General features: G+C 41.7%; 1 protein-coding gene across 2 annotated transcripts; it reads left to right on the top strand.

Annotated features, from left to right (window-relative positions):
• The first annotated feature begins 1,375 nt into the window (after nucleotides 1–1,375).
• On the top strand, nucleotides 1,376–12,716 carry dlec1 (DLEC1 cilia and flagella associated protein). 2 transcript variants are annotated; one of them, XM_087846172.1, is made up of 39 exons: nucleotides 1,376–1,436; nucleotides 1,723–1,826; nucleotides 1,931–2,071; nucleotides 2,169–2,325; nucleotides 3,005–3,118; nucleotides 3,199–3,377; nucleotides 3,599–3,816; nucleotides 4,347–4,431; nucleotides 4,533–4,620; nucleotides 4,929–5,102; nucleotides 5,204–5,340; nucleotides 5,440–5,532; nucleotides 5,686–5,776; nucleotides 5,859–6,021; nucleotides 6,260–6,452; nucleotides 6,565–6,641; nucleotides 6,771–6,933; nucleotides 7,027–7,123; nucleotides 7,231–7,361; nucleotides 7,444–7,587; nucleotides 7,680–7,810; nucleotides 7,940–8,090; nucleotides 8,238–8,354; nucleotides 8,431–8,549; nucleotides 8,644–8,823; nucleotides 8,903–8,970; nucleotides 9,046–9,197; nucleotides 9,541–9,656; nucleotides 9,758–9,828; nucleotides 10,228–10,445; nucleotides 10,573–10,734; nucleotides 10,816–10,938; nucleotides 11,048–11,142; nucleotides 11,303–11,390; nucleotides 11,506–11,703; nucleotides 11,792–11,953; nucleotides 12,038–12,188; nucleotides 12,304–12,421; nucleotides 12,532–12,716. In XM_087846172.1, exons 2-39 carry the CDS (start codon nucleotides 1,743–1,745, stop codon nucleotides 12,644–12,646), a joined length of 5,064 nt encoding a protein of 1,687 aa, XP_087702298.1. In that variant the 5' UTR covers nucleotides 1,376–1,436; nucleotides 1,723–1,742; the 3' UTR covers nucleotides 12,647–12,716. The 2 variants fall into 2 exon arrangements, with proteins under 2 accessions (XP_087702298.1, XP_087702297.1); XM_087846171.1 differs by lacking the exon at nucleotides 1,376–1,436 and having other exon boundaries at nucleotides 1,565–1,826.
• Nucleotides 12,717–19,900: the final 7,184 nt, after the last annotated feature.

Here is a 19,900-nt window from a genome sequence, read left to right on the forward strand (position 1 = left end):
TCTCTGCAGGTCATTCACCAGGTCCCCCCGTGTGGTTCTGGGATCTTTGCTCACCGTTCTCATGATCATTTTGACCCCACGGGATGAGATCTTGCGTGGAGCCCCAGATCGAGGGAGATTATCAGTGGTCTTGTATGTCTTCCATTTTCTGATGATTGCTCCCACAGTTGATTTTTTCACACCAAGCTGCTTGCCTATTGTAGATTCACTCTTCCCAGTCTGGTGCAGGTCTACAATTCTTTTCCTGGTGTCCTTCGAAAGCTCTTTGGTCTTGGCCATGGCGGAGTTTGGAGTCTGACTGGTTGAGGCTGTGGACAGGAGTCTTTTATACAGATGATGAGGTCAAACAGGTGCCATTCATACAGGTAACGAGTGGGGGACAGAAAAGCTTCTTACAGAAGACGTTACAGGTCTGTGAGAGCCAGGGATTTTCCTTGTTTGAGGTGACCAAATACTTATTTTCCACCCTGATTTACGAATAAATTCTTTACAAATCCTACCATGTGAATTCATGGATTTTTTTTTCACATTCTGTCTCTCACAGTTGAAGTGTACCTCTGGTGCAAATTACTGACCTCTGTCATCATTTTAAGTGGGGGAACTTGCACAATCGGTGGCTGACTAAATACTTTTTTGCCCCACTGTAGTACATTGTGTTGTCTTGTGTAGTCAGTGTGTAGTCTAAGAAGCTTTTTTAAGTTGCTTGAAGACTGGATGACTGACAACCTTCACAGACATAGTCAGTGTGTAATGTATTTGCTGTTTTGTTGTGTGCCAGTGAGGTTATTAATGAAATAAGACAATTTGCAGGTGCAAAAGACCTCAGCCCAACAAATGATGAAAAACATTTGTTCATGACAGTGCAGATTTCTGACATTTTGTGTAAATGTAAGCAACAATTTGAATTTTTCGAACAGAAAACAGTGTGAAACCTAAGTTAGACTTGTGTTTGTAAATGAATCGCCCCATGTTGTGTAGCTTTCTGGATTTTATACTTATTGGGCTACATATTTATTTATTATACAGGCTATATAGTACATAAAAACAAAATTGACATATTTTTTGTAAGTGAGATGTTTAATTATGTGGGATACAGAAAATAATTAAGTTATAGATTATATTATGTGTTTAAAAAGCGCTTTGATTTTTCCACCTCATTTGATTTCCATGCCACCACAAGAAAATTTCTCTAGATCCGCACCTGCACTGACGACACTGCATTGGTTGGGCGTATTGCAAATATTTCAAAACTGGAAGTGGATCGAGTAGCAAAATAGTGATAAATGGCAGGATACAGAAGACTCAGGTGTTATTAAGCCAGTCGGCACCCGTATCGTAATACGCGTAAGAGGTGCGGCTGGCTTGACCGTTACTTCACGAGTGCTGCTCACTTGACCGCAGTCTAAAGGGAGCAGAGAAGAAGAAGATACTTAGAAGTGATTTGAACCGATTTAAATACAACTAAACTGTCGTCCTATTATTAACACGAATTAGTACTACTACTACTACCAATAATACATAGTTTAAATTTACATATAAAAATGTTAAAACGTAATTTCCGGTCTAGAAGGAAGTTTGGTTGTTGCTATAGCAACCCCATGTATGAAAACATGGCTGACACATTATGAAGTTATCGCACCAGTTTATAAATTACTTAATCTAAGCTACGAATATATCTCTTTCTTACTAACACCTCTGTAACATTTGGCATGATCCATTTAGCTACAGTAGACGTGTCAGCTATGGAAGAGGAGCCGGAGACCAGAGGAAAGCTGCGGGATGACCCTTCTGTGAACACTCACAGACCCGCGTGTGGAAAATCCCAGGTAAGATCCAGTATATACCTGACACCTTTAAATGTCTAGGAAACATCGAAACTAATTATAATAATACTAATGAAAAAGCTAACTTCTCTTTCGTTGTATCCCAGAATATTTCTCGTGTACTAGCAAGCATCTTTAAGCATCTTTACACAAACGACATAATTAGAAAAGACACTGTGTCCAACCTAGTTCAAACAAAACGTGTTCGAGGCAGCTATCATGACAGATACGTTGAAGAACTCCAACAGGTAACCATATATACTCATCTACAATTTATAAAAGAAATCACTGTCAAAAGTCAGCTGAAGAATAATACAGTGTTATTTTCCCCCTATTGCCACACAGGTTCATTCGGAGTATGAACAGCGTATTAAGCAGGTCGACATGCTGGACAATCACATGATTCAGGCCAGTGCATGTGCTGCAGCCAAAGAAACCCAGGCCTATGAGAGAATGAAGGCGACAGCAGGAGATGTCTGTGATCACCAGGGACTGCTTACAGGTGAGATACTTTTAAAAACTTTGAAAACTTTTAAAAATATAACTGTGTTATATTGCTGTAATATACTGGTGTTTCTGTCCCTAAATGTATGGCTCAAAGGAACCTAACATATAAGATGTCATGACGCTGGTGGCATTCAACAAGATTTTAATCATGAAATTACAAACAAGAGGTGGGAGCTCCGGCTAAAACAAACAAAAGAGGAAGAAGTCCATGAATAGTCCAGCGGGCTATTGGATTCAGGCTTCTCTCCTAGTAGTTTTTGTAAACTAGAGTAATAGAAACGCAACAGAAAAAAGGTCTGCTGGTAACTCCAAACTCAACTATACTTAGTAAACAAAGCTGATAACAGAAAGATAAAGTCAGTGCTCATGGAGTTGAGGAATGAGGGACCAAGACACTAGTTTCTGACCACCACTGCGTTGTCTAGGTTTATATGTGTGTGGTGAGCCTTCTGCAACCAATCGGCACTAAGAATAAATCAGAGACGTGAGAGAGTAGTAATGAAGGTGAGAATAAGAACACAAAAAGATGATGAGGGGACTGATTCACTGAGATTGTATGTATCTCTGCACTCATTTACCAAAGAGCTCATCATGTTTGCTTAATCCCACCATCTACATGTGTTTATTTGTTTTCAGAATGCCTCATTTGATTTGATTTTTATACCTATTTTCAGTCAAATCAGCCTTTTCCTGGTGTGTGGATGAAGATCTTCTTGAAATGAATAATCTGATTTCCCCAAAGGATTACTTGGCTACACAAAAACCACATGTACGAGCACCAGCAGCAGGTATCTGACCCTCTTTAACATTTATCTTAAATTTATTAGTTGCCAGTGATTCGGTGCTACAAACTTTCTTTTCTTGTCAGAAAAGTGGAATCCTGCCAAACCGACCATTGCCTTCACCATGCATGTGTCCCGAAAGCCTCAGGATGATGGTTACACAGTCATTCGCAGCCCAGAAAAGACGGGCTTTGTAGACATCCAGTTAGACCACAGTGTGACCTTTGAGTCCTGCTCAGACACCCCAAGGAGGAAGGAAAGGGAGGTGAGGAGATTGATAAGATCTTTATATATTGCTGCTGATCCCTTTTTCCTGGGCAAAGGTTGAGTAGGTATTTTAATTCAATTTTTGTGTTTCTTCTCCAAATACAATCAAAAATAATAATCATTGGATAAAAAGGTTGATAAACAATTGCAAAAAAAGACAACCTGGGAACAACGTGCATTCAAATTTTAAATGTAATTCCATCAAAATCATCTTCCAAGCCAAACCAGACCAAGCCTAAGCCAAAATGGAAGGGTGAGCCAAGTGTGAAGGATCGAGCGGAAGGCTGGGAGAAACTTCAGAAGCTGAAAGATCGACAGAGCTTCCTTCGCAATCCGCGCTTCCTTCCCCTAAATTCACAGCAGGGCGGCACGTCCCTCATCAGGCCCAGAACCAAAGGGAAGGCAGAGCCTGAGAGCAAAGGCGCTAAAAAGAAAAGGTATTTAAAGAGAATAAAAGGCTTTTTAATAATTTCAAGGAACATCCTTATCATTTTGTGATAAGGAAGCATGTACAGTTAGGGCACGTTGCTGATAGGACATTTTTGCATGGGAAATGCAGGAAGCTCAGGCAAGACAATCCCCTTCAATATCCACAGCAAACACAAGTATCATTTACCTCAGTGGAAAACAGCTGTACCCCCTTTGTGCCATAGCAGAGATGTGTAAGTTGATACTCTGAACATGATGTAGTCTCATATAATGTAGTCAGGCTGTTTACATGAAATGCACGTCCCCACACTCTGCTAGACACACACAGAATCAATATGTACGGTACATAGATAAACTCTGCTGGTACAGCCAAGCGTCTCTAAAAAAAGACAAGCTGACTATTATGTGTGTTGTGTGTTGTAGTGTGACTGAAAGCCACAACTGATTGTTTCCTATCTATCACTTCCCGTGAGCCTGTCTTTATTGTGAATACACACAATGCTCAGGTGCGGTTGTGTTTGTACTCTTACTTTGAAAGCCCCGCCGAGGAGCCGACTCCAGTCTTCCTAGCAAAACCTTTAGTGGTGGTTTTCACCGACTATAGTGTGGGAAACATCTATGAGGTGTGTTTCAGAGCTTTTATAACCAGACAAAAACTGAATCCTCCTTTTTCTGTGAATTGGTGCACTGTAACAAGCCCTTGCCCTGCCCTTTCCTGTCTCAGACTACACTGGAGCTTAAAAATGTGACTTCTTCAAGCCGCCACATCCGAGTGATCCCTCCCACCACTCCTTACTTCTCTATTGGCTTGGGTGAGCTCCTTTTGGTTCTGATTGGATGGTGCATATTTTCTTGTTGTTGATGTGGTGAGGAAATAAGCAAGTGTGTCAAAGTGTAAGTGACTGCATTAAACAGGAATGCAACAGAGCTTTAACCACAAAAAAAGTTTTAATTTTGGAATACAGTTTTAGCTGTGGAGACAACAGCTCCTCTGTATGCCAATATTAACTTCACATGTTTTAACTTACACTAAGCTTTGAAGATAAGCAGTACCCCACAAAATTCAGAGTTGCATAGTCATAATGTAAATAGGGGTTGTCATTGTGATACGTTTTGGCAGGGAGATTCCCTGGTGAAGGGGGCGTTGTTGCCCCGGGGATGAGCTGTAAGTACACGCTGCGTTTTGCTCCAGACTCCCTGGGAGACTACAAGGACTTTATAGTGGTGGAGACCCAGACGGAGGGCCCATTTGTGGTACCGATTGAGGCATGGAGACCTCCTCCTATTCTCACCTGTATGTTTTCACTGCAATCTGCCCCACCAATATTGTTGTTATGCACATTAGTTACTTCATTTGCCGATGTACTGCTGATATGCTTCCCTCTTATTCTTCAGTACCAAGAGTCCTGGACTGTGGTTACTGTCTCATTGGAGGAGTCAAGTTTGTTGAGTTTCTGTGCCAAAATGTGGGCCTCAGCACTGGGACCTTTTGCATTATTCCCAAGGATGAGTGGCCAGCTTCAAATTTTAGGGTAAAAAACTGACACATATAAATATATTGTTTTAATTCAGTTTTTCTGCAACCAAACAGCTCAGTCTCATTCTCATTAGCTCCAATTTTCTTTATCTAGTCTTTGGCCAGAACATACTTTTCTGAGCAGCCACCCTTTGCTGTCAGTCCCTCCCTTTTTGTACTGGAGCCAGGAGAGGCCACTGTTGTTGAGGTGAGTCTGGATTTAAAATCAGGTAGCGTAATATGTTAATTCAATTCTTCTTTGTTTTTTCCTTTCAGTTCCCCCACCTCTGACTTCTAATCAGCTGATTGTATCTATGGAAACTGAGCATGTAAAAAAAAATGTGTTAATGTGGGTTTACAGGTGGTTTTCTTTCCAACCACCGCTGAGAAGAGCTGCCAGGTTTTCACTGTTGTGTGTGACAACTGCCAGGTGAAAGACATTTCCATTGAAGGTAAATCCCAACAAGAGGCATTGCTAAGAGCTATGCTCCGCAATAAATTATGCATTGTGTGTAATGTGCGTTTGCTTCTCAGGTGAGGGCCAGCTGATCGCACTGGAGCTGGTGTCTGTGTCTGGGGGGGAGGAGCCTCCTGTGGTTGGAGAGGTGCGTGACCTTACTGCAGAGCACTTTATCCGTTTCAGCCCATGCAACCCTCACTCTGTGCAACAGAAGAAGCTTGTCATCAGAAACAATGTGTAAGAGTCTCACGTCTCATGTGTTTTCAAAGCAAATCTCGTCCTTTTCAAATTTTTGGCCACAGGGTAACATAAGATAGGGTTCAAGCACCTGTACTAGCTGTAATAATGAAATGCTAATAAACTCTGTGTCTGACTCTGTGTTGCTGTTTTTTGCAACAGCAAAATTCCTTTCCGAGATCAGTAAATAACACATTTTATGTCTGTTTCTTTCTCATTTCTTCATCTTGGAATAAAGCCACTTGGAGCTTCCTTTTCACTGGCAGATCATGAAGCCCAACTTGCATCCTCTGCTTCCAGGGGAAAGCCCTGATGCCACACATATCCAGTTCCACTTGGCCACAGATGAGGTTTTCCATGTCAGCCCCTCAACAGGCATCCTGGGTCCCTGCCAGGACCAAGAGTATCTGCTCATCTTTTGTCCTAAAGAGGTAAAGAGGACTCGGGATAAATAGCTGAAAATTAAATAAATCCAGCAATCATTGTATCACGATGGTAAACAACGTTGCATTTCTTAAATGAAGAATGTGTTTTTTTCTCAAGTTGAAGGATTATCACAGTGTCTGCCAATTAGTCCTGAGAGACATCCCCCAGCTGCCACCAGAGCCTTCTGACAGCAGGTTGATAAATGTTAATATAACAAAATAAAATCACAAGGTCTCCCACATGATGCTTACTAAACAATGCCTGCCTTGTTCATTTATTTATTTTTTTGTATCTAACAAATTGTATAATTTGGGGAGATATAGCATCCTTCAGCCCGTGCAGCCTGGCTCCAAGGTAACAAGCGTCATCATCATGGAGATAGAGGTCAAGGGGTCAACGGAGCCTTATCAGATCTTGCTGGAGCCTTACGCCATTGTGATCCCTGGAGAGATTTTTATTTGCACGCCCACTTCAAGGCAGTTCAAGGTTAGTTTCTAATAGTGGAGTTAAATCACGTCATTCTGCGCCCACATCGCTATTATTAATGAATTTATTGTTTCTGTGTTGTACGTGCACCAGATGTGGAACCACAGCAAAACCTTCATCTGTTTTCAATGGGAGAGAATTAAAAGCAGCTGTCATGTAATAGAGGTGGAGCCATCGTCTGGCAGAATAGGTGCATTACAGAGTTGATCTGCTTAATGGTGCAAAAAAGTATAATTTTTAAATGTTTATATCTTTTTTGTTTTTTGGCTTGACAATTCTTTTCTGGGCCGTATCCAGAGGAGAATGAATGTTTTGACTTCAGTCTTACTGTGACGGGAGGGAAAGCAGAGAATATTGTGACCAGTTTGGTTTGCCACATACAGCACCACCGTGAGCCGGTCACTCTGGCTCTAGAAGTCTCCTTCAAAGTAAGATTGAACCACACAGCATAAATGCATTACTGTAGCGTCTATTTTTGTGACATTACTATCATTTGGTGGTGTTAAACAGGGCCCCACAGTGACTCTCAATGTGCCCAGCATTGACTTTGGACCCATAAGACCCAGAGAGCAGACTCAGACCACCCTGCTCCTTACCAATACCACCCAGCTGGAAGCCTCTTGGATCCTGGAGAGCAAGCATCAAGACTCACAGGTACATAGAAAACACGATAAAATGAAAGCTAGGCTGACTGTTCATTCTGTTCATGAAGTGACTCCATATAAACAATCTGTGTTGCTGCTTAGATCTCAGTTGAACCCAGCAGGGGTCTCTTGCCTCCCTTGGCCTCTTGCAATGTGGACGTGCTCTTTAAGCCACATTCCTGCCAGCTGTTTGAAACTGAGCTGGAACTGACTGTGGAAAATGGGACAGGATGGTAAGGAAGCACAGTCACATAAAACAATATGAGTCCTCCTTTTAGTCTAGAATACGATCCACAAAAACCATATTAACCATATTAATAAGACGTGAGTAAGTAACAGCACTACCTGTGTGTTCCCTACAGTCACCTGTCAGTGCGAGCAGACGTGCAGTCGTCCCACGTCTGTCTTCTGAACTGCACGCTGTCCTTCCCTGAACTTTATGTTGGCGCTTCTGCCACAGGCACCGTAACTCTTTTCAATCAGACCCTGCTGCCATCACAGTTCAGTTGGCTGGTATGCAACACAACATTTACTGTATTAAGTTGCACTAGCGTATGCAGGAAAAGGTTGTTTCAGTACATATTATTAATGGGAAATAGATTTTTCTCCATGTGGGCTATATCGAGCTTGTCTTTTAATAGTTATTGTTGCTTTGAACAGGCCCAGCTGCAGGGCAAACAAGCGTCACTGTGTTCAGCCACCTTTGACCCCTCCTCTGGTACTCTGGGACCTAATGTCAGCATGGAAATCACAGTGACTTTTACTGCTCACACAGACGTAAGTGCTACTTTGCAGCATTTTTTTGAACACACTTAAAGTTTGAAAGAAAAAAGTCTCACCTTTTTTCTTCTAGCTCGAGCTGACCGAGGTGGCTGCTGTCTGTGAAGTCCAGGGAATGAACTCCCCTCTTGTTGTTGGAATTGTGGCCAAACCCAAGAAACTCAGTGTGTCTTACAGTGTGCCCGGTGTCTGGTAGTGAACTTGCCTTAAAGGCTTGCATCTAAAAATCCACTGCATCAAATAACTCAGTTTCAGATACTGAAAAAACTGCCTTTTCTCGTTCTAGTCCAAATGGTCAGAGTCCTTCAACACCAGTACTTGACTTTGGAGATGGTGTCATTTTGAAGAGTGCTGTTAGCAAGCAGTTACTGATAACCAATCAAACTGCTATCCCGGCTCCTTTTACCGTAGAGGCAGAATATTTCACCTGCCATGCCTTGAAGCCAAATAAGCAGCCAGAGAAAAGGTGAAGGGAGCTGAATTATTGATCAAAGTATAACTCTGCTTTGACAGAAAATCTGACACTGGCTGCATCTTAATCGCAGATTTGCATACGTCACGAATCCGCTCCACTCTGTTCAAGCTAAGAAAGCAGAGGAAAAAGCACACGAGGGTATGCATCATCTTTATATCGTGCTTTTGATATAAAGAAACAAGGAACTGATTCTGTTTATTTGCTCGTTGCCAGAGTTTGTGAGTAGCCTGCTGGCTCATGGAAAAGGCGCCGCTTTTTTTGTCACGCCACACACGGGGACACTCGGAGCGTTTGAGAGTCGGGCTGTGGACGTGACTGCCTACACTGACATGTGGGGGGAGTACACAGACCACCTCATATGCAAAGTATGTTGCCACAGTTTAAGCTAATAAATGTGATGTAACTGATGTAATAAACTGGATATAAAACATGAATGTATCTACTAAGTCTTAAAAGGTAAAGCCATTGTAGAACTACCTTATATCTGCATTTCTTTTAATGGCCAGCTGGTGGCGACACCTGTTTTCTGCTCTACGATATCAGAAAACATGTTCCTGATGAGTTTATGGTGTCATTTAGTACACACTGATGTTCATTTTGTAAACTGTGGATAAAGCAGGGAGTGATTGGGCAGTGTTTCTTGAGTTCTATGGTGAATTTAAATAGCCTCTTTCTTTATTTTAATTCAGTACTTTATTTTTGATCCAGGTTGGGGATCTCAAGCCTGTGCTTATTCCCATCCATATGACAGTGAAAGGCTGCCCCCTCTACTTCCAGATGATGGGCCCACGAGCACAGGATCAGAACCAGGGACCAATCATACAGTCTGTTCCACAGTCCTTTCCCCAGCTATTTATACCTATATTTGTGTATTTTTAATGAGCGGCTATGTCATTTAATGAGAAATACCTCTCCTCATCATTAGGTTTGGCACTCATGTATCGGGTGGTGACACCGTTTCTCGTTCTCTTCGCATCAACAATCCCACCATGTTTGGTAAGTGTTCTCAGTAAACACTGTGTGCTGGAAAAGGACTTAATGACCCTCTCGTTTCCTGTCTGCGGGAGTAACTGCATTCCAGCTTATTACTGGAATAAAAAATATCAAATGGGATTTATAATAGAGCTTAATAGATTGATATATATGTATATATATATATGTATATATATATAAACAGGGCTTCGGTTTTACTGGTAGCTGCTGTTTTGGCGCTTTTAGGTGTTTTCGAGTGGCTTTCAGTGCTTTTGAGAGTGCTGTCCTTGCCATTGTGAAATCCTATTATCTGCTCATCAGTCAACTGGAAAACACTTTGAATTGGACTTGCCCGTAGGACATAAATACAGCTTGAAGAAATAAGTTCTAAATGATATAATGTAAATGTCGGCTGGGTGACAGATATTCGTTTGGACTGGGAGACTTACAACGTAGATCAGAACGACGGTAAACTGCTGGACTTTGTGGTGGTGTTTGGAGACGCTTTCCCCCTTAAAGATGCTGATGGCAACGAGGTGCTGAGCAGCGCGCTGAGGCTTTCTAGCCTCGATGAAACAGCATGGGAAAAAACACGAACCACAGTTTCTGAGGAAACAAGTGCTTCTCTCCAAAGCTTGACTGTGAGTATATATTGAACACCATGATGCAGATGCTTAAAGATTTTACCACACATCCCGTGGGAAAACCTCATAAACGCACATTTTCTTCTTTGAATGGCTCGACCTAGCTTTCCTGTATTGATTTCAGGATGTGGAAGAGGAAGAATATATGTCTGAAGATGAGCGTGGGGAAGAAGAGGAGACTTGTCTTTATCCCTCTCTTGGAAAGAAAAAACTCATATCGGTCCACATCAGGCCTCACATGGGCAACCTCTCAGATTACCCCTTCTGCATCACACCGCAACAAATAGTACGGTCGGAGGATTTTAGCCACGTGCTTGTTGTCTGTTATTTCATCTGAGTAATGATGCTTTTCTTTGTAAATCTCAAGGTGATTCCAGCAAAGAGCAGCAGAGCCATCCATGTGTCTTTTACTCCTTTGACCCTTTCTGGAGCTGCTCGTAAGTCCAGATGTGTCGGCTTTGCTCTGGGTTTCATGAACCTAGACTCCGAGGTAAGCTGCTCGGAACATTGTGATTCGATGTTACATCCTGGGAAATGCAAACAGTAGATAACTGTGATCCAGCCTAAATCCTTATACTTTATTGTTGTGTGTAATTCAGCTGGCTGCTTGTGTTCCCGGTAAAGTTGGGAGGGCTCAGGGTTTGGATTTAGAGCCCGTCAGAGTGGATCTACTAGCAGCCGTTCAGACTGCAGCGTAAGCAATTATATTCCTGCTATTTATCCCCACCCGGACACCTAATGCATCCTGCTCGATTTATGTTTCTTAAATTAAAATAAGCTGAGGTTAGGTAAAAGCAGCTCAGAGGTGGTCTGATTAAGTTGCATATCTTCCTCTTGACTTCCTGTCGCTGCAGGCTTTTAGTGCAGGCGGAGGAGGACGACGGGGTGCTGGAGTTTCGTGCTTCGGCCGGTGATTTACTGATGGCAAACTCAGACAACGAGGTAGGTCTGAGAAGTGTACAACAGTAATCAACAGTGCTCTGACATGCAAGTGCACACATGAGATGTTGATCCCAAGTTCATTTTGAACTGTTTATTTTTCTTTTTTGTTTTGCAGATAGTAGTGCGTGAATTTGACATCACACAAAGCTTCCAGCTGAAAAACACTTCAGAGATGCCCCTGCACTTCAGCCTGGGGACTCAGCCTCCGTTTTCAGTGGTCAAACCAAAACCCAAAGGCCCGACCAGCACCTCCAGGAATCCTCCGTCTGGCGACAATCAGTCTTTAGTGCTTAAGCCACAACACAGCATGCGGGTGAGATGAGTCATGGATGCAGCAGCATCATTAGAATTTGATTTACACAATTATTTGTAAGTGTTGTCCTCTTTTGTTTAAATACTAGGTGAAAGTGGCCTTCCACTGTTCCCTGCCTCTTCTGGACCATGTGGAACAGACAGACGAAGAAATCCCTCCTGGGGTGAAGCTGATCCACGGTGCAAACGGGCAGATGAAGCTGAGGTTCGAGCAGAATCTCCTGATTCACTACAGCAACAACACCCTGCAGGTTAGGGACATCTGTTCAATGCGTGTATAACAGCTCGGTTGGGAGCTGCTATATGACCTCACATAGTCTATTTGCTCTGTGCAGACGGTGCCACTCTGCGCTCATCTGGATCTTCCAACACTGCGTTTATCTGCTGTCAGCGTCGACTTTGGGCTCTGCTATGTGGGCCAGACGCAAACCAGAGAAGTAAATCTGTACAGCTGTGGAGCCCACGTGTTCTGGAAATCAATTACAAGTAATCACAAATCAATCAATAACCTCTTTGTTGCCTGGAAATCTATCTTTCTATGTGAAGCCCAAATTGCTTTGCATAGCATGTCAGCCCTACTCGTGTCATTCACCCTGTGCAGAGTCAGTTGAACGGGACTCCCATGTGTTCGGAGTATCACCTGACTTTGGACTGCTCGGGTCCAAGGAGCACCGCGTCACCAGCAGCAGCCAGCGTCTTCAGATCAGCTTCACTCCCGGGTAATGCAGCAAACCATCGAAATAATTTTTTACTATTGAAATCGTAAACAGTAAAAAATACCCAGCTAGCTTTATGTAACACATTCAAAGTGTGGTTATGTGTGTTTCAGTGATGACAGAGAGTTCAGCGCTCTCCTGGTTATCCAGTCTCCTCTCATAAAGACATCTGTCACGCTGCAGCTCCGGGGAACAGGATCCTTTGATGAAATGTACAGGTCGAGCTAAATAAGCTAAAGGTGTTGAATCTCTTTATTTATAGTTGATCTGTAAGAATATAAATAAATATAAAAGGTAATTTCTCTGCTCTTCTTTTATTCTTTATATACAACGGCATTAAAGTGCTTGCAGCGAACGCGAAGTCATGACTGTTTTCATAAAGACATTTAATTACGAAAAGATGCAGACAGAAAGATGCAGCATGTTAAGACTCGCAGTAGCCATTCTGAAGAGTTTGTAAACTCAAACTTCCTGTGTTTAAATATTAATTAGTGATTTATCCAGTGAAACAGGAATGTGGCTTCTGTTGGCACATAGCCTTGAGGCCACTTCATTGTGAAATAGCTATATAATAGCTACATTCACATGTATCATACAACTCCAATTAAAAAAAAAATGTTAGTAAACTTCAAAATCTAAATAAAAGGAGAATTCAGTAGTTTGCAAATGTTCGAACCCATATTTTAATCACGACAGATCATAGAACAGGTATGAAATGTTTAGAACTGCAGCAATCCACAATTTTAAGAAAAATATTGGCTCATTTTGAATCTGATGTTAGTGACACACCTCCAAAAAGCTTGGACAGTGCCGACAAAAGGCTGAAGAATTAAGTGGTTCTAAAAAGAAACAGCTGGAGAAACATTTTACAGTTAATTCGGTTCATTTACAGCAGGTCAGTATCGTGACTGGGTATAAAAAGAACATTTCTCAAAAGCCTTTCAGCAATCTGAAAGAAAAACCACTAAACAAATTGCATCTACAAACTCTGAACACGTTTCAGAATAATGTTGCACAACTTAAAATTGTAAAAATTTTGAAAATCTCATCATCTACAGTAACATAATATCATCAAAAGATTAAGAGAATCTGAAGAAATCTATTCTGTGTTTTTTTTAGATGTCTTATGCAGTCTGGAAAATTTGAGGCAGCAGCTAACCCTCCATTTTAGTCCCAGTGGACCTAAAAACCATGCAAAATGCCAGAGAGACAGTAGCCAGAGCATAAAACTGCCAAAGACACTAGAAAAGCTTTGAACATTGCTTTAAAAAAAGACTTTCCCAGCATTTTAAGGGTTCCCTGAGGCACTCCTCTTACTGACAGAGAGGCCTCATTGATTCCCAACAAATCGATATCAGCCACAGTTTGCATGTGCATTTTTTGCATTTTTCTAGGAGACCACTTAGCAAAATGTAAAGACTAGAAGGATAAGCGCCAGTATGTAAACATGTTCATTAAACATATACTGTATTCTAACTGCTTTTCCCAGCACTCGTAAAGGCAATCAGTTTAAAAATCATTCCGCATGTTTTTTTACACATGAGACACATGAATATTAGTATGATTTTAATATTTCTGCAGATGGCCAATAGACAAAGGTTATGTTATATACTACAACCTATATGTAAGCGTATATGACTCAAGTATATAATGGTATAGTATGTGGTTTGTCTCTGGGGAACCCTCCTGATCTCCAAAATTATCTCAGGTGATGCTAGAAAAAAACCAAATAAAAAACATGTGAACTCCCCCACACTCACAGGCTGTGAGTGTTCATAACAGCTGCATGCCGTGTTCATCTGCAGCACAGTTTAGCATCTACAAGCACTCAAATCCATAGAGAGATGCAAATGTCCAATTGATATTCATTGCACTGAAGCAGTCTTACAGAGAGCAAGGGCATGTCTGATCACAATAAAACACTGCTGTTTGGAACTAATCTGATGCTGGGCCCAAGGTCAGTTAAGCATTCGTCATTCTGATTGTCTCCCTCCGGGTTGTGTTTTTATGCCCATTATAAATAATTTTTGGTACACAGGTAGCCTTTGTTTCCCCAAGATACAAATGAAATGCACAATGCAAATGCTCAGCAATCAAATGAGAGGCAAAAATAGTCAGTGATGTGTGGTTAAGTAGAGAATTTGATCATTTAGTGAGGTGTAATACTTATAATCCAGTTAGCAATGTGCTGCCATGTGTGTTGTGGGATTATGATATTATTTTATGCCATGTTAGACCCCTAATTAAAGATTGTGAATTATTATGTAGTTTCAGTTTGCATTATGCTCCTGAACTAGAAGAAGGTGATAATTATTACATTTGGTAAACTGATTTGCATTACATTAGACTGCTGATTTATTGTGAATGAATGATATTGTTTTATGATGCATTATACTGCTGAGTTATAAGAAATACTGTTCACAGAAAGTCATCGTCTCATTTGTCTGATTAGAAGAGAACAGAGCATACTGCCCCATTTCATCAGGAGCAGATAAACAGGGAGCCAAGGTCGTAGCTTAGGCGCTGTGTGAGAAAGAATGTTTAGGCTCTGATGATTAGGTGGGGGCCACTAGAGGCTATAAGAGTTTGATCAATGCTCCACCATTTTGAGATCTGATGCTGTCTGTGTATGGTGTCCATCTCCCACGCGTGTGTTCATTAAATCATCGTTTGACTTGACCCGGCCGGACCAGTGTTGTTATTTTGGTTTTCCTCTTGTATCCATTCCCAATATTTGAATCCGTAACAGTTTTGGGGGCTCGTCCTGTGGTATTGGGATGGAAGTTTTGGAGGCTTGGACGGTCCGAGGTGGTCAGACGGGCAGACATTATCCGGCAATCGAACTGAGTGGACAGGCGCCTTTAAAAAAGAGGTAGGCACAGGCCTGTTGATTTTATCCGAAGTGTGCTGAATTGGACGATAAAATTAAATGTCTATTCAGTAAAAGTTGCCGGTGAGTGTCTGTTTTGATTGTGATGAAAATCTCATGAGTTTTGAAACTTGAAATAAGCTTAAAGGTAAAAATACTGAGTTAGAGTCTCAGGTAAAGGTAAAAATACTGAGTTAGAGTCTCAGGTAAAGGTAAAAATACTGAGTTAGAGTCTCAGGTAAAGGTAAAAATACTGAGTTAGAGTCTCAGGTAAAGGTAAAAATACTGAGTTAGAGTCTCAGGTAAAGGTAATAATACTGAGTTAGAGTCTCAGGTAGATGGATAGGGAATTGGTCAGTTTGGGAGTTAGAGTCTCCATTGGTCTAAAGATTGCATCTGTGTTGGTCATTTTGCGAGTTAGAGTCTCCAATGTCGATAACGTTGCATCTGCATCAGTCATACTCTTGTTTTTGGGTGTTGTCTGTTGTTTAAAAGTATTATAAATTTTGTTAGAACGGTGGTTGGAGTCCACTAAGAGGCGCATAGCCCGGAGGTTATGCTCCCTCCTGGCCGCGGACGCGCGACCTTGACCTGTCGGCGAACAGGGTTAGTTCAGTTGGCTTGACTGTGGGGTACAGGGCATCCTGGAACAAGCTAGGAGTTAGAGTCTCCTTATCTGCGCTTTTTTGGGCACTGTAAATTGACTTAGGGATTTTAGAGATGAGGCCAGATACAGTTAAAGTCTGATACTGGTTAATTGATTACAAAAAAGTTGGACTTTCTTCGGTTGGACCCGTTATCTTAAATTTGTCAAAATTGTGTAGGCGCTAAAACTTTCAGGCCTGAGAGTGAGTGTAAATATAAGACGTCTGTGTAAAATAAGATAGAGAGTTGAGTGTGAAACGAGGCTGTGTGTGTGACGACAGTGCGCTGCAGCGCTGCGAGCTATTTTTAGATAGTGTGTGAACATGCAAATGAGGTGGCTGCTGTGAAGCCCACAGAGGACTTCCTGTTTAGCGTGTTATTGAGTTTTATATAAGTATGATTTGCAAACAATGATACATGCCTGTAATTAAAACGCTGATTTTGCTGATTATAATATTACAAATAAAGTTTTGAATGACTACGGTGAATGTTTAATGTTTGGCTGAGTTTTGATATGGGAGAGACGGCTTCGCAGCTGCTGGGGGTAAGTGACCGGAAACTTGCATGCCCATAAAAGGCAACTGCCTGACTGTGTGAACTATGCACCAAGAGAGAGAGTAAAATCTAGGCAGATGAAGCGAATGGATATTTTCAGAAAAGAAAGAGTAAGTGAATGTTTTCAGAAAAGAAAGAGTAAGTGAATGTTTTCAGAAAAGAAAGAGTAAGTGAATGTTTTCAGAAAAATAGTAAATGAATGTTTTAGTCTCTTAATACAGGTGGATTTCTCTCAACCAGGAAACCTGAGTACAGCAGCAAAAGGATAGATTAACAAAATTGGGACGGCACACAGGCCAAGCTCTGGCTCAAAATTTTACAGCTTGACCTCTCACTTTGTCCCCACCCGAAAAAGAAGCTTAAAGGACATCTTCTCCTCCAGTTATCGGTTACCGTCACTGGAAATTTTCAGGCAAGTTTTTCACTGAATTGTTTTTGGCACCATGTGTCCCTGAATCTCACAAGCAAGCTCTAATTCCTGGCTGAAGACATGGAATGCTGTTATTTAAGGTGGGAAATCAAAATTTGGGAAACAAAATTAAAAACATACACAATTAGAGAAATGCCTTGTTTGAGAAAAAAGTTAAAATATCCCACCCACAAACGCACATACACGCAATGAAGAAACAGCTTACATTCATGAACACGTGAAGATTTTCCAGCAAGTTTAAAGCAGCGAAACTTAACATACACCTGATGTTAAATGATAAAGTCTATCCACTACTAACAAATAAACTCTCTGGGTTGCAGGACAACAACTTGACTTCAAAATGACAGACACTGGTAAATCACAAACCAGTGATGAAATAATAAATTTAGTGGTTAAAAGAGTCGAATTGTGACATGTTTTTTTTTTCTGATTGAATAATACAAGAGATTACTGAATGAAATCAAATTCCTTTTTTGAATTATTAAACATGATCTTAAGAATTTTAACGTGTACCTGTGTTGTCCTGTCAACTTGGTGGGTTATGAGTTGATTATATAGTGAGAAAAAAACAAAAAAAAAGGGGGGGAGAAGGCTGACACAGGGCCTGGCCCCTCTCTGAATAACATAGCCAAAACAACATTATTTTCAAACAACATCATTTTCCTGTTCGTCTGTTTTTGTTTTGTTTTTGTTTTTTCTCTTTATGCTTAATTACAGGCTGCTTTGTCGGCCCGGAAAGCCGAGGCTGACCTGGACTCCTGCTCTCCCCTCTACCATCTTTGCTCTCCCTTCTACCATCTTTGATGTGACCCTGACCAAATGCTACAGCAGCTGGACCCACAACAACAGCCTGAGAATGTCAACAGTGCTGCAGGAAAGAGATCTCATGCAGCGGAGACGGAGAACGTTAAATCCAAGGCCCGTTTCACTACACGGGGGAGATTTCCAGACAGCTTCAGCTGACAGAGCTGTGACGAGACGCCTATTAAGCCCGGATGAAAAGTGAGGCCGAGCAAAAGAATGCTGACCTTAACAACTCTGCATCAAAACTGGGCAGGACAGTGATGGACCAACACGGATGATCGGGCAGCAAAAAGGGCGTGCCAGAGACACGAGGAGTAACTGAGGTCAGAAGGCACCTCAGATTGGACAAAAGCAGCAGAAGAACATAAGCTGAAGGCACAGGTGTCGGGGCTCGGCCAGGAGCTGACCTCTGAGAAGAGCCAAACAGCAGAGCTGCAGAAGGCCGTGGAGCAAAGCAAGGAAAACATCAATAAACTTCAATCTGACGTGTACGGAAAAGACTCTGAGGTTTCTGCCCTCAGTGAGAGCTCAAGACATCAGAGCAGAAACTGAGCATGTCTCAGGAGGAGCTGGCTGCTAATCGAACCCATCAGTCAGGCTTGGAGTCCCAGATACAGGACTTAAAATCAGGCCGGAGCTTGCAGGAGCAGGAGGTTGTCAAACCTGACGAGAAGCTCCAACACCAGGAACAAACCCTGAAAGACCTAGAGAAGCAAAAAGGGTCAAGTTAAGGAGGAGCTGGACAAGGAGAAGATGCAGGACACTGGAGAAAAGGACTGCCTCAATTGGGGTCAGAACCAGTATGGAGAGAACTTTGGGCAGCAGCACCAATGGACCCAAACGGACTGAAAAGGAGGAGAGCAGGACCCCAGAGCGCGCTTCAGGCCATGGTTTACCCAGAACACCAGAACAGGAAAGTGATGAACACAAACACACACATCTACATACACTGACTCAGAATCAAGAGAAACACACATATGAACACATATGCACTCGTTGATTGACTGAGAAATGACACACACACACGCACATAAATCGAAATGCTGATTCAATTCACTGAGAAGTGATCCACACACACACACACACACACACATACACATGTTTGTGCAATGAAGAGTGATACACACACGCTGCTGCAATGAAGAATGCTTTACTAACAAATGCTATGCTGATACGCAAAATGCTGCACACAAACGTTCAAATACAGAATTTGTTACAACAACAAGAAGTAATTGATTGTTAATTGGTTAAATGCATTTCATGTCACCCAGAGGGCATTTGTGTAGATTTAGGGGACAGGGTCTAGAGCAGTTTGGTTATGAAAACAACGTCTGTGAGTGATGTCTGTTTATGGCTCAAGGCCTCAACTGAATTGTTTACTGTGCTTCACACAGCCTGATAAGGAGCAGTGGTACAGAGTGAAAATTATGAATTAACGGTGTGAGCCTTACTTCGGAGCGCCACATGTTTGTGATTGAGATTTAATTGAAGGAGGAACACACTAAAAAAATAATAATAAAAATAAAAATAATAACAATAATAAAATATAAAATAAAAAGAAGAAAAGGGGGCCAGCCCTTGGAATTACGTAAGCATCCTACATGTATTTAACACAATTGCCTCAGGCTTTAAAGATCTGTACAAAATTCAACAGGAAATCATAGCTTCCCTGTATTTCCTACATTGTTGGCATGCTGGTGAGTGCTGTTGCTCCACAGTAAGAAGGTCCTGGGTGCAAGTCCACAGTCTGGTTAATTTGCAGTGGTTTCTCTCTGGGTATTCTGGTTTCCTGCCACAGTGAAAAGTCATGAAGCTATTAGAGTTAGGTTAATTGATGATTCTAAATTATCCGTGAATGTAAGTGTAAATGGTTGTTTGTTTCTATGTGATAGACTGGTGACCGGTTCGGGGTGCACCCTGCCTCGTAACCTATCACTTTAGAGTTATTTCCCAGCCCTCGTGCAATTAGGATAAAGATAGGAGGATGGTAGTTGTTGTAGACCCATTCAATTTTTATGGTAATCAGAATTTAGACTTTGTTGAACCGTAGGCAATATGAAGACAACATGTAGTATTTAAGGGACCAAGTAGAATTTGGATAAAAGTTATTGAATAGTGTTGAAAAAATGACAGAATTGTGAAGGATTAAAATATTCCAGGAGCTTAACTTACTCCATCT

Source organism: Neolamprologus brichardi, chromosome 9 (genome assembly GCF_056152115.1).
Source record: "Neolamprologus brichardi isolate AB-2024 chromosome 9, ASM5615211v1, whole genome shotgun sequence".
NCBI classification, from domain to species: domain Eukaryota; kingdom Metazoa; phylum Chordata; class Actinopteri; order Cichliformes; family Cichlidae; genus Neolamprologus; species Neolamprologus brichardi.